The 15324-nt window shown below is 35.9% G+C and overlaps 1 protein-coding gene across 1 annotated transcript in view; it reads left to right on the forward strand.

Annotated features, from left to right (window-relative positions):
- Nucleotides 1–15324, forward strand: part of PDE10A (phosphodiesterase 10A) — a 173390-nt gene that overhangs the window by 95078 nt on the left and 62988 nt on the right. The window contains exon 3 of the mRNA XM_058835297.1: nucleotides 9105–9133. Within this exon, the coding sequence (XP_058691280.1) occupies nucleotides 9105–9133 (29 nt within the window). The remainder of the gene's footprint in view (nucleotides 1–9104; nucleotides 9134–15324) is intronic.

Raw genomic sequence — 15324 nt, forward strand, 5'->3', positions numbered from 1 at the left:
TTGTCCAAGTTGCTTGCTCATCCTAGCATCTTTGTCCCTCTCTCCATGCATGTCCTCCTTTTGGAACTCTTGTTTTGAAAGTCTTTTCTTTGGCACTTCATTCTTTCTCCAGTCTTGCTTCATTTAATTATGTTTGTCTTTTGAACCACCAGCTTATTATGTAGTTCTGTAGGCTGTTCTCTTTGGTGTATTGTTTGGTGACTTAGTCTCACTCCTGCAGTTAGCTGTCAAAACATGTGGCCTGATGTCTGGAAATGGTCAGGTCCCCTAGAAGCTCCCGAGGGAATTAGTGCTGCATGTGGAAATTGGGTGGCCTTGTATGTAGGCCTGAGTAGATGTCAGACCCAAATACGTTAATTAACACAGCTCTGGTGTTTCTGAACTAGGTAGATGTAGCATATACAGTGTCTAAGAAGCAATTGTGTCATGGGGTTGTTTTTCCAAATTCCTTGTCCAAATAGTTGTGTGACGCTTGCTTACGTAAGCAACTCGTGTTGGTGTTGACAAAACTCTGTGGCAGGCCTGATGAAGGGAGTTGGGAAGAATGATGCTGTAACTGACAAGTTATGAGATTCCTCAGTCATGACTGTTTCAAAACTATTTTGAAGGCATGGTGAGAAGGGGCTTAGATTATGAATTACCCTTTTCAAACTTGCAGGAATAGATTTTTCGCTTGGTTGCTGGCTCTCAGTGTGTGATCATTAGTAGTTCTCTGAGATTGACAATTTGGGAGATAGACACAGCTCCTTATCCCAGCAGGTGGCAACTTCAGCCTTGCTGAAGAGGTGCGGTTGGCTCTGGTTCCCTTTTTTCCACCGACAGAAGTGGTACTTCCAGTTTCTCTTACTGCTGTGTTAGATAGAGTTTATTAGCTTTCCAGCTGATTTCTTTATGTATTTCCTGATTTCTTATTAAGTATTTCAATTAATTTACCATCTGCATTGGATTTTGTTAGTTAAATAAAAAATGCACATGAAAGTAATTTTGTCTTTCATGAACACAGCCCGTTATTAATTTACTCTAAGCTTGTGGATCTGAATTTGCAGTTTTCCTTTGGACATTTCTTTTTTTTTTTTTTTTCTTGACATCTCTCAGGTGAGCTGTGAGTAGAGAATTCTTTCTGAAATTTCCAGTGTAATCTCTTCTCTGTGTGAAAGTGTGTCTGGGGCACATTTGCCTTGCAAGCCCCTAAAGATGGGATGATTTCTGTCACCAAGTCTTTCTCAGGTTTCTAATTGCAGAGATATTGTGATTTACCTCACTTTCTTACAGTTTAATGATTCAAAGAGCTAGATTCTTATGATGGGACTGACATCAGTGCCTGATAGTACATCCAGCCCTCAGTTTGAAGCCTGTGTCAGAGTTTCTGTAATGAAAGTCGGTATGTAGTAGATTTGTTGGCATAGTGGAGCATGAGGATGTGCTGGTGGGAATACTCAGAAATCATCAGTCCACTGAGAACTGGGTTCTACCTGTCAATTTTTGTGGAACTTCTTGGAGAACCAGTCTGGGTCAAAGGATAATCTGTATGCTGATGTGCCAAGGCATTTAATGACCATATCTCCTCATGCATGTGGACTGCTAGGTGCCGTGACTGTGTGGTGTCTTCTGATGCTGAAGTGTCTGATGTTGGCTGTTACAGCATGTCCTCGAGGTTACACAAGACCAGTCAGAGCTATATAAACACAGCTTCATTGGGAACATTCTTGTTTTCAACCAGGGACAACTGGTATTCGTCACATTCTTATCTTGTCTTTTAGTAAGCTCACTGTTCAATAACCTTCCTCAATTATTTCAGATAACCATAATATCATCTTAAAGGTTCACAAGTTCACAAGTGGCTGAGTCTCTACAACTTAATGAATGACCATTCTCACGTGAGCAGTGGTAAATCAACGTACCTGCTCATCATTAGGGTATTTAACTTCCTTTCATTTTAAGGAATTGGGTGCCAAACTGCTTTGGAGACATTTTTTTTAAAATTATGTATCCCTGCCTAAAATCTTCTCAAAATCTGGCTTAGCATTTTTAATACTGCACCTACTATTAGGGAGAGTTAAAATTTTGCATTTCTTCAAATGTCAGTAGAAGAGTACTGAACTCCAAAACACCTTGGAATTTTTGTTGTTGTTGTAGAGCAGCCAAAAAGATAATTCTTTTAAGTAATTTTTTCTTGTATCATTCTCATGAATTATAATTACCTGTCATTATAAAATCTTTTTAGAATAAAACTTACTAGTTCAGAAATTCATAAGGTGCTGTCATTATCTTTCATGGAGAACTGTCTATAATTTTGTAGTTATATATTCTGTTCTTTTCCACTCACTGAAGTTATAATTTTATATTTCTTTTAGCAGTCTTCTCATTGCAAGCAAAATGTTTTACTCACAGTGGTGGTACTGATAAGTAGTAAATAGTTCAATCTTCTCTTGGTTTCAATCTGTTCATCATGTTAGTGTAACATGTCATTTTTCAAAGACTCCAAAGTCATGAATTATCTGCACATCATTTTTCTGTAATATTCAACTCAGTCACTGAGAGCTTGATTATGATTACTAACAAATCAGCTGAAATATCCTAAAAGCAAAAAGACTTAATTTGTAAATTTGTAAATTTTAGTCTGTCTTTTTCATCTTCAGGTTTTTTTCCTGATTAATTTAAGCATATTTTAGTTTCTTGGTTTTCAATCTCCAGAGTAAAGTAAATAAAATACATCTCTAATACAAATGTACCTATGTTGTAGTTACAGTAGGGTTTCTTCAGAGGGATTGAAATTATTCCCCTGACATAAATATGTTTCACACTGGATCACTGCACCCTCCCACGTGGTAAGGTATCATCTCAAGCTCTAATGATCCCTTACCCTTGTTGACGTTAGCAAACTTTTCCTCTGGGGCATTCTCTTTTATTTCTTTTGTCAGCTGTTCTAAAGAGAAGAAAACTACTCAGTCTTGATTTTTCTGCAAATTCTGAGGCTTTTACTGCAAAGTTCAGTAACATGACAGTTGTTTTCCATGTAATCAGAGGTGCAGAAAGAAAAAAATAAAGCAGACTGCGAAGCTCCTTGTTCTACCTTTGATTCTCTGTAGCGATAAACACTGGAATCTGAAAATTTCAAACAATTTCTTAAGAGTCCAATAACTTACACTTTTATTACATGGACATGTTTTTCCCTAAAAAAAACCAAATCTTTTATGTTTCTAATCAGAAAGAGACAAGAATACAGTGATCAAAAAGGTAGGAATGAGCACAAAATAGAAATAATGAAAAGCAAAAAGTTTGCTAAAAATGTTGGTACTGATTCTCTGTTTCCCCAGGGTAAGTGAAAGATTACATTCTTCCTAACATGTGTAAGATTATTATGTTCTCTTGCTGTCACTGAGCCATTTGCAGTATTTCCTGCTCCAGAAGCTGACAACCTGCTGAAATTTCTTGGTTACTCTTTGGGCCAGCAAGTCTTGGAACTTTTCTCCCTGCCAGGGATGGGAATGTCACAGCACTGAGCTGTGTGATCCCATCCCTTGCCTCGTTGGGCTCAGAGTGGAGTGTGGGCTGTATATAGATGTTGGGAAAGCAGGAGGAAATGTCTTTCCTTAAAGTTCTCCAGGCATCTCATCAGCTGAGAAGAGGTATTCATGATCTAGGAATAAACAAACTCAAGGCCAAACTCAAGAGGCCCAGCAGGGTCCTAACAGTATGTATATTTTTAAAATATCCAAATAAAATATTTTTAATATTATCAATATTTATAATATTTTTATTTATATATAAATATGTTTTTAAAATATCCATATGTCTTGCAGTGGACAAGATCCAGTGGGGCTTTTCTCAGGTTGCTGGAGCTTTGTAGGACCTGCTTCAGTGTTCTCTTTTAATCATCTCTTTCAGCCCCAAACCACTATACATCACAGAAATGCCATGACATTTAATACATGAAAGCATTTCTGTTTTCCAATGCATGCTGTAGCAGTTCTATTGATTTTAATGCAATTACTTAAGGTATATGTCTGAATAGTATTTAAACCAACAAAAATGTAATTTTTTCCTTGTCTTTGAAAACACCCCATGAACACAATAATACTTTGATTTTGATGTTTGAATTTGATATTTGAAAAATATTCAAGAGTAAAGGGACAGTTCTATTCAAAAGTGAGATGACAGATTAGTAATGATAACGCTGTTTCTTAGATACATTGATTTCAGTAAACTCTAAGGATATGTTATAAATTAAAATGGGAAAATCAAGTTTGATTTAAAAAGAGTAATTCTGAAATTGTCTTACTACTGGATGAGAGCCTTCCTTCACCAGGCATGCTTGCAAGATATGTAATTAATTTTAAAGAAAGCTGAAATTCAGCCTGTGGAGTGAAAGCCAGGCAGAATTTTGTACGGGACAAGAAAAGCAGTAGATATGGGCATGGAGGTATAGCTGTAAACTGGTAAGTATGAAAACATGATAAACTGTTTTACACGCTCTTCAGCCCATTGTCTTGTGGCTGCATTCCGGTAATAAACAATGGTGATTGCACCTCGTTGACTGATACGGTAGATGAGCTAACCAGTTTAACACTCTTGTCATTCAACAGCCGTGTTGAATAGGATATGAAGTCATCGGCTAATTACCATAAAACACAATTATAGACTTTCTTGGTAAAGCATATTTACTGCTGGAAACTATTAAGTTTCTTCCTGATGGTCAGAGCCCAGGTTCCAACATGATTTTTGCTGAGGTGTATTACACATGAGAGACTTCTATGGAATTTTATGGAGCTTTTAGCAGATGTGGGAATGCCCTTCATAGATTAGTTTAAATTGTCACATGCATTGTACAGTTGAGGATTTTTATGAGCATGGATGTATAAGTGTAGAGCTACCCCTGGATCTTCCTCATGCCATTCTGCTCTCACAAGGACTGGTGATACTTTCAGAAGATGCCTTTTGGAAGTTTTCTGGCCAGAATAAGCCATCCTGCGAAATTTCTCCAACTGTTTCATCAGTTTAGTGTGGGCTAAGACCATAGAAAATAATAAGTTTCCAAATTTACTGGATTTGGGTATGTCTAATGAAGCCAAATGCACAGTCCCCTGCATCCTATTGTGTGTAGTGCCCTGTTCACTTATATGCGAAGGAGTGAAGTAAAATTTTAGAACACCTGGCAGACAATATGTTTCTCTGCTTACCATCTGCAGTGAAGTCTTGGTTCAGGCTTTATTTATTGTCTGATGCATGTTAGTTAAGAAGAGGAAGAACTGAGCAACTTAAAAATAAAAATGTAGATCTTATTGGTCATGTAAAATAGCTAGAATTCATGTTTTGTCCTTCTTCAGGGAAAGGAACACAGTATGACACCAGTGATCAATCTAATGAATATTCTCTTTCAATGTCTAAGTGGATGTTTAAGCAAACTAAGTTAGTTTTCCGTGAAGTAATACAAGTGGTTCTGAATTGTGAGGTAAATTGAGACTTGAAAATCAGGAGGTTTTCAGATGCCCTTAATGAGATTGTGCATTAAGGAGCAAGAATGTTTTTGAGTGATGGCTTGAAATTTCTGTTGCATATGTGTGATAGTTACTGCTTTAGGAAACTTACCCTCAGCTGAGGTGTCTTTGAAAGGTCTTACAAATTCAGTGGAGACATAAACTGCCAGATTCAAGATGTCTGAAACAAGGATGTAAATTGCAATTAAAATAGACTGACCAATTTCATCTGACTGATGCCATTCTACCACACAGATAAAGTAAACCTGGTAAACTTTATTTCTTGGTGGTGAGATCAGTCTTTAGCCCATCTACACAAATTGATGTGGAATTTCTATTGATCTATAGGTGTATGACACTTTTCAAGGTAAAAAAAAAAGCGGCAAATATATACATACCGGTCTAATTGCAGCATTACAACTTCTGTCTTATTATCTGAAGCCTAAAGCAAATTTTTAAAAGAAAAGTTCTCAGGTCAATTTGACATCTGCTGTTTGGGAAAACATTCCTTAGGAAACTGTGACTGTAAAGCTATCTGGGATCTCAATAAACAGAATTAATCCTGAGCATTTGTTTGCTGTCATCAACAACAATAGTGTACCAGCAGCAGTATTTAACTACACATAAAAAAGAACAGCATAAGACAAGGGAGGAAGTCAACATTGTTTTTCCAGAAGAGTTCCTGTGATAAAACTAACTGGAAATTAGAAGCATTGCTTCCATGGTAAATGCCTCAAAAATTTAATGTCTGAGAAGTTGAAAACTTTCTCTGCCTTAAAGTTTTCTTTGTGAATGATCTGGTTTAGCATCTTGTAATTGTCAAAAACTTACTGGCCTTTGTTTTGTTTTCTTTTGTAAAATACATGCATAGAAATCTAAGTATGAAATGGGAATTTATTTTTTTAAGGTGCAAAATGAAATCTGAATTTTTCCTATTCAATGAACAGTTACACAATTTAATGCACCTCTTCACATACACCCCAATAAAAAGAACCCCAAGCCAAACTAAACCTAGCATCATTTATACTTTCCCAAACAACAAACTTCTGTGGATTTTTTTTCCTCTCTGTTCCCTTTCTTATTTTCTGCTTCTTTCTATCTTATATTTCTGGGTTTAGTATGGAAGCTTTCCCAGATGGATGCTGTCTTTAATTATTGTAATGATTATTTTGCATAACTGTAGTGCACTGTGCAGTTGTTAATTAGAATTATATAGGTAGTTAACCTGAAATTGCAGTGGCAGTTACGTCTTACAATGGGGTGAAAGTGATAAAATTGTGATGGTAGTAATTTATATTCTATATGTTACAATACATTGATTTTGTTCCAGTAGAGAGAGATCACTAGTATGATTTACCCATGTTTTTCAATATATACATCATGACTTGAATAAAAGGATGAAGGGTTGAAGTTAATTTGGAAGATAAGATTTTTAATTTTTTTTAAGGCATACTTATCCAGGGTACTAAAGGTACTGAGTGAGAGCTAAAACAGGTGGCAAAGTTAATTCTGATAAATGCTGACTACATGGGGAAAGTAATTTTACACATACAGTGAGGGTGGGGGGGAGTCTTAATTATAATTTTGAGAGACATATCAATATTACAGAATATAAATGTTTGAAAATGTTAGCCAAGGTTTAGTAACTATCAAGAAAGAAGTAAAATGCTAGGAATTATTCCTGTCAAATAGAGAGAAACTCCGTAAATCATTCCTGTGTCATTCTGGAAGCCCTAGCTGTGTTTTTCTGAGCTGCAGTATTGCCTGTAGTTCTGGACTTCCCACCCCAGCAAGGTGCAGTGGGACAGAGGAAGTGGCAGCAGTGGTAAGAGTTACCAGCAGCGAAGCAGACCAGACCTCTCAAATCAGGAAAGGTTTAGATGGGGTATGAAGCAGAGAAGGACTTGCTTGAGAGATCTGTAGAATCCCAGGGCCGATAAATAAGGTGAATAGGCTGCATCAGATGAAATATATAATGTGCAGATTCAAAGTAAAATAGTTTTTCTCGTATTATATGTGGAGCTCATAGCATTTTGAGAATGCTGAAGACTCGTGACTCAGTTTTAATAACCAGCCAAACAAAATCTAACACCCCTCCTACCTCACAAAAGTGCGAGGAAGAAAACCCCATCCTTTAAACAGAAGTGTGTCACCACTGATTGAAGAAATGTTTGATCCGTTGGTTACTGAAAACTGCGAGTACACTCCAAGAAAAGTGTCATGCACCGCTCTGTTTTCTGTTATTCACATTTCCTGTTGCTCAGTGTCAGAAGTCAGGTGGTAGGGGAGAGGGATTTTGAGTGTAGCTCTGGCTGTTCTTGTAACTGGTATGTAGATTTGTCTGGTTCAGGAAGATAACATCACTGAAGGTGGCAGAGCATGTGTTACACATTGCACTGCAAGCAACAGAACTGCCTTAAATTGCTTAATTATGTTTATGTCCATGTTCTGCATGTGTAAATTAGCGGCATATCATTTGACTGGGATTAAAAGAAGACTAATATTCGCTCAAGGTTGTGAAATATATTATTTTCCTTGGTATTGCTCAATTTTGAGAGGAAATCTGTATTTCTACAGAGAATTATGTCATCAGAAATTGTGTGTTAAATGAGTTTGCTATAAAATATGGGGGTTTTCTATCTTTATTGTTTAAAAGTTCATCTTAAATGGCAAGATATAAAGAGCCTTTGACAAATATAAACATAGGGTATTTTCTGTGAGATTAAATCTATTTCCTGACTTAATTTTAATTTCCAAGTATAGTAATTTGATTCCTAGGAGCAAATAAAAGGTTAAAAGTTCTCTTCATGTTTTCAGAAACACTAACCAACTAGAGGTTTGTAAAGGTGTATTAAAGCTACTTTTGGTGTGGTTAAACTGAAAGTTGGAAACTCTTCCTGTGGCAGATGTGTTCTTGCTGCTCTCCCCACATCTTCAGAAGTACTACTCAATGTTTCAGCTCTGATATTGTACCTGTGTTTATTTATATGTATCAAACTCACCAAAAATTCATGAAAGTTTGTTTGCATTTGAAAGGAAAAAACGTTTTTTTTTATACGTACATGCATACATACATACATACATATATTTATAAAATCTTGTAATGTATTTTCTTTTAACATGTTATGCCAGATTACATCAGTGATGTTCCTCTTTTCTTATGGCTACAAGACTTTTTTTCCACATCCAAAAAGTTAACAGGACTAGAATCTTTGATATTAGAACAGAAGGTCTCAGTCTGCTCACTAGATTCCTTGTAGAGTGTGGGTGGCATTTATTTGGTAACAAAGGCCTTTAATTCTCAGACTATTGGATATAAATGTATTGTTCAGCTGGGCTGTGCCAGCTTCCCTCTGAATTCTAAAATATATGAAATTTTGTATTTTTATTAAGTCAGGATAGAATTCCTAAATACTTATTCCTAATTTCAGTTGATTTTTAGCTTTAGGAGTTTTTAAAAGATCGTAAATGCAAACCAGTCTCAGAATATTTCAATCACTTGATCGAATTGTATTAGGAAAGTTTTGTACAAATGTGCAAAAATCGTTTGAAGTTTTTTTTATCTTGTTCTTCATTCAGCCTAGAAAATTCCCAGGGTGCCTAATTGTTTGGTTTGTTTCCTTTTAGATGAAACGGCTCCTAAAGAAGTCAGCAGGGTAAGTGCTGCTCTCTATCCCCTCTAAACAGAAGTGGCCCACTGTTCACTTGAGATGATTTTTCCATAGACTGTGATTGACTGATAGAGATTTCTCTCTATTCCCTGGTTATAGTGGATCTCTAGAGGAAAAAGTGCTGTACAGACTGTCTAGAGAACAGTTAATAAGGAAAATAAATGTTAGGAACACTTGATTGGCTGTAAATAAATTGAAGGGTATTTTGCATTTAGAGTTCTCCCAGTGCTATTTTCATGATCCAGTTTTAAAAAGGTACTTCATGGAAACCTGGAAATTCATGGGACTTTGAACCTAACATCAGACTATTTAATCAGTATAACTGCCTCAATAGATGGCAAGCATAGGAAGGTAAGAAAAATGCACTATTTAATAACTCCCTGTTGAGATGTGGTATGGTACAATGAGTTAAATTTTTTGATTTAAATTATTTTGCAGTGGTCTGCATGAAATGCAATGTACAATCCTAAAAAAAAACCATTCAGTAATAGATTCCCAACCCTAGCCTTATATATGATTGACATTGTGTCCTGAGGAATATCTGCCCATTACTGAGGACTAATTACAGGGATCTGTTAGGAAAGACTACCTTTGCTGTCAATGAGAAAAGATCAGTACATGGCAATCTGTTGCCCCTAGATGGGTCCAGCCATCCTGAGGGACCTCATAAGATGGGAGAGGCCTTACAGCTTTCCCAGGTGGAATCATAGTTCTGTTTTTCTCTCTTTCTTGAATGTCTTGAAGAAACTATTTCATGTCCCCAGGAGAAGCACAGTAGTGTCAGACACATATTAAAAATAGGGCAGGTTGAAAGACTACATAAACTGTCTGGATGCTCCTGCACTCAGTAGAAGTCCTTTGGAAAATGCTAGAATGTGGAAGGAGAGGAGAAATAAGGCTGGTATGGGAAACCTCAGTTTTGTAACCCTGTGAGCAGAGGGCTGGGATGAGAGGGAGCTGAAGTTCAGCTCACATGTCTACAAAAAAGAGATTAAATGTTGTCTAAAATGAGTTCATTCAAGCAGACATTTTCCATATACATGACATGCCATGGACTTATAAAGGTGCTGGGAATTTAGGTGAAAATTAGTATGTTTTAGTAATTCATTAGTTTCCAACACGGTTTTTGTTCATACCTTTGTATGCTACTGTTATGACAGTGAATACCTTTTGGTGTTATGTGGAATTATTGTTATTAGTATATCTATCTATATTGTTTTGATCTCAAAATAGCTAAAGATCTGCCTAAGAATCTCAGAATTACTAATTATGTACGTGGGAAAGTTCCTTTTATTTGACATTAGTTTAGTAGATTAACATTTACCTAAGCCTCTGTAAAACAGAATTACAGAATATATCTTGATTACCACATCTGAGCTATTTAAGGAAAAGAAAACAAGTTCTGAACCCCCAAATCTGCCTTGCCAGTCACTGCCTGTGTCTCTCAAACTGGTTGCAGCCATCTCAGCCCCTCAAAGTCATATGTAGGGGCTTAGGATTTCCTAGAGATGGATGGGCTGTCACTTGAAGCCCTGGAATCAGTAGGGTACAGATGATACTTCAGATGTTCTTATGTAAACATTTTCTCCCTTGTTTTTTTTAGCCATCAATCATTGTGCACTTGGTATGTATACTGTGCTGCACTACTATGTGGTTTGGCTTTTTAAAAATAAAGTACTTGAAGGTACTTCAGTAATACACCATGCTACAAATTAACAGGTTTGTTTCTTAGCTGTATTTTTTTTTGTATACATAATAATGTAGACCATTGTAATACATCCTCTTTCTTCAGCAGCAGCTCAGATACCAGTTTAATTAAAATATGAACATAAATTAGAATTTAAATTAGGAAAGTTCTGTACGTGAGTAATGTTTTTCAGACAAAAAGACATGTTCATGCTGACTGAAGAATTATGAGTTTTGAAGTCATTAAGTTACATTTTTAATTCCTGGAAACATCTGCAAGAAGCAGCTTGTATCATAGGGAAGGAAAAATAAGGGTTAGTGAAAGGAAATTTATTGCAGAATTAAAGCACCGATTGCTTAACAATATCATGTTAGCTACAAAATGAGGTAGGAATATACTGTAAAAAATCTTTAATTGTTCGTAGGAAATTTCAGTATTTTCAAGAGTTTTATGTTGCAGTTTCACGCTTTGAAAATTTAAGAAATTTTGAAATGTAAGTTTAGAAATCCTCTTGTATGGGAACTGCATTTTGAATATATTTTTACCTTCTTAGTAAAAAATTAAAATAAAAAAGCAAACTTGGCTGTTGACACTTCAAGTTTTTGAAAGAAGGGGAGAAGGAGAAAATAGGAGATAAGTTGCACATAATTTAAATTTTGGGAATTGCAGAATAGAAAAGAAGCTTTTCAAAATTTATTATTTTTAATTCTGGTCTACTAATGACAATTTTGTCAATATTTTGGTGTTCAGAAATTATATGGAAAGATTTCCTCGTTTGGCCTGACATAGCATCTGATGGGTGGTGGAGGGGAAAGATTTCCTGATTCCTGTAGACTGCTGTTGGCTTAAGAACAGCTCTGGTTACAAAATACCTCATGAGCATATGTGGCCAGTGAACCTGTGAACTTTTTTCTGAATACTGGTTTCCAATGTCTATGAAATATATGTAACTGGGGACAGAATCCCATTTTTTGCATGATGCAGTATTGGGAGCATCCTTGGAAATGCTGAGCTTCTTCTGCTTACTTATTGTGCAGATGTGCGTTGGCTGATCCCATCCATCCTAGCTGCATAAGCGGTTTTCTGGGCAGAGGGATTTCAGAAAGAAAACCAACGATTGAACTACTTGGACAAAGAAAACTTAAGCTGAATACTTTGTTATTTTGCTGTTTCATCTGCAGTAGAAAATAAAATAGAGAAGTGTGAGTTTGAGCACTGAGTGCATGTGTATTCGTGCACATCTAGACTAAAGATGTAGTTCTCTGACAACATTAGTGAAAACAGTGCACTTTGGAGACATGTTATTCTTTTCAGCTGGCAAAAATAACCCCATTCCTTCATGAACTATAGCCAGGATTCTGTTCTACGTGCTGCTAAGTTTCCTGTGATCACTGTGTGCTCTTTTGTACCTCAGATTCTAAAGTTTAAATGAAAATACTCAATGTTCCTGATATGATCACGGCAAAATTGTTCATTTCGTTTAATAACTTTCCATTCCATGTTTACTTGAACAATGCTTCCAGGGAAGCTGCCTTTTGGCAAGTACCTTTGCTTTGTAAACTCTGGCAATGCCAACAGCAATTCACTTTGTAGAAGTTTACCATATAAACACCAGAAAATTATTACCTAGCAAGTGACTTGCTCATTTAGAGTACTTTATTCTTGGAAACAGGAATGATGCTTTAATCCTCTCCTTTCCCCTTTTTGGACTTGCAGCTTTTTGGCAGCTGCCTTGGCACCAGCCAGTACCCAGCACAGTATGTCACTGCCAGTCACAGAATTAGCAAGTGTGTTTTCAGTAAATAGTTGCAGTAATTGCATGTATCTTCACTGTGCAACTGATAATAAAGGCTCTTTATGACACATTGGCAAAGCAAGCCCCTTCCTTGTAGTATCTTCTTATTAAAGATGGGATTTAAATGTTTTCACATCATCCCAGAACTGAGAACAAATGAATCAAAAAGTTAGGGGAACTAGAACAAATATAAAAATATATATAAATATATATTTAGCCTTTAGAAGTGTTGCAAATGGCACTGCACCTATTGTCACGAGAAGATGCTTGTATAAGCTGACTTCTTTAAAAAGAAAACCTTGTGAATACTGTGGTAGTGATAAGCAACAGTGGTAGGAAAATGAAGAAGTTTATTTTTAATTTTGTACATGGTGTCTTTAGAGTGCTTGCAAGTCAAGTATTAGGAGGGAATGTCATTTTATAAAAAGCTTTTTAAAAAGAGGAGCAGTATTCAGCCTTGTCAAGTTAAACTGAAGCTCATTATGCTGTTTGATTATATAATCTGGAGAGGTGATATAATTGAGATATTCATGAAGTTTTATGAGCCTTACAGTTAATAACAGATTATATGGTTACTTCTATGTAATCATAATGTTCTTTTCTCATAAGTGAAGCCTTTTCTTTTTATGATATATTTTTCCTATTGTTAAGCTATTTATTTCCATGTTACCATTTGGTAACGGGGAGGGAGCCAATGGGAAGGTTAGAATGGATGTCAGTGAGTGGGGGTTATGGGGCAAGAAGCTTTGTCTAGGAAAGGTGTTCACCATCTCTCTGAGGCTTGGAAATCAACTACATAAAAAGGCTGGGAAATGTGTGCCTTCAAAACTAGTGAGTCCTTTCTGTGCTCAGAGTAAGAGAGCTGGTTTGCATCACAATAGGGCCTGTGCTGCCAAATGTCATCTTGTATTTTCCTTTCTTTGCTTTTGTCATGAAGGTGTTTGATGAGTGAAGAAAAAATTCATAAATACCTGGTATGGTGCTGCAATGCTAAACTTTATTTACCGTGCAAGTTCTAACCTATGTCCTCTCCAGTCAAAACAAGAAGAATAGACGTCAGACAAATGCGTGTAGGAGCAGTTTTCTCTGAGGCTATGTACAAGCATTAAAATTAATCACCTCAGCTAAGACCGCTCTTTATAGTTTCTTTCTTTCCAGTGTCCAAGTTTAAAGAAAACTGGTTACTCCAGCCAAGCCCGGTTACCTCTTCTGATTTTTTTTGAGTTTCCTCTCCAAGCTCATTGCTGCTCTGAAAGCCATCTCTGTGCTTCAGGCTTGCTTGACACTTTCTTCAGTCTGAGGATTTCACATCCTTTGGCTCAGCATTTCCACTTTGAAACAAGCAGTTTGATTAGCCTTTTGTAAGTTTGAGGGGTTTGTGTTATTTAATTATTTTTTTAAATGAAGTGTAGATCCATATTTTTGTTTCTTCACATGTGCAGTTTATATATGTTTTCAGTGTTATTAGAATGCGGTTATCTTGTGGTTATCTATGTCCCAAAATAACAAACACCAGTTTCCATGCAAGATGGGAACTAGCCATCAGTGCAGATAAACAATGCAAAACATTGCAGCCAGTGAAAGTGCCAGGCCTAGAAAAGACAGAAGTACATGTAAATATACATGGCAAACATGCACACAACCTCTCACTACACATAAAAATGACCTGAAAAAATTTTTGTGTTGATTTAATTAAATAGGATGACCTTTTTTTTAATTTATTTTATTTTTTTTTTATTTCATTTTTCCCGTGCTGCCATTTCTTTCTTTATAACCACTGGTCATCAGAAGTGCAATAACATTACTATAGCTAAAATAAAATAAAGCAATTTCTTCCATTTAAAGAAGTAGGTGACTACTGTGATATTTACAGTTCTGGCCTTCTTTGTTTCTACACTAGCTGTCTGAATACTCATTGTGATAAAGTGCAGTGACACATGGAATGAATATTTTAGGTAGTTTTAAACCAAATGTCTCTTACAAGGCCGCCTTTGCCTTCAAGGGACTGTATTTAGTCACCAATATGTTCCTTTCTAATTGTGCATTCCTTTGTGAAGACGAAAAAAAAAAGGAAACACAGAAGAATATTCTTCAGTTTAAAAAAACATTTATTATGTGGGTAAATAAAGTAATAGTACAAAAATTCTTAAAGGCCATATATAGTATTTCTTTAGAGAGGATACAAGTAATTGGGTATTGATTATCTTTCCAAAAAATAAATTATGGATGCAACTGGAAAATTATATAGACCAAGTCTCTCAAATCAGGATGGTAACTGTGCATATGGGATTTTTCATAATGCTACCCAAGAGAAGGGAAAGCTGATCTATTTCTGAAAAAAAAAATCAAATAGTTTATTTTATTATTTCTGTAGCAACAATTATTTTTTTATGAGAAGTACAGAAGTGTTGCTGTTTTTATAATGCAAGTATCAATGGCATTGAGAACATAGGTATGTAAGACCTGTCTGTTTATACTTCTGGTCAAGTAAGAAAATACCTAGCGTGAAATATTTTGGACTGACATCTCAATCAAATATTAAGTTAATTCAGACCATTAAGATTTCAAACAAGTGTTCTTTTTTTATTTTGAGGGGTTTTTTAGTTAATTTTTAAATTCTTTCCCTGATGACTCCTGTTGCCAAGACTATAGTTTTATAGGAAAGAAAACTTGTGTTGGATGGACATTTATGAC

The sequence above is a fragment of the Poecile atricapillus genome, chromosome 3 (genome assembly GCF_030490865.1).
Source record: "Poecile atricapillus isolate bPoeAtr1 chromosome 3, bPoeAtr1.hap1, whole genome shotgun sequence".
Classification (NCBI taxonomy): domain Eukaryota; kingdom Metazoa; phylum Chordata; class Aves; order Passeriformes; family Paridae; genus Poecile; species Poecile atricapillus.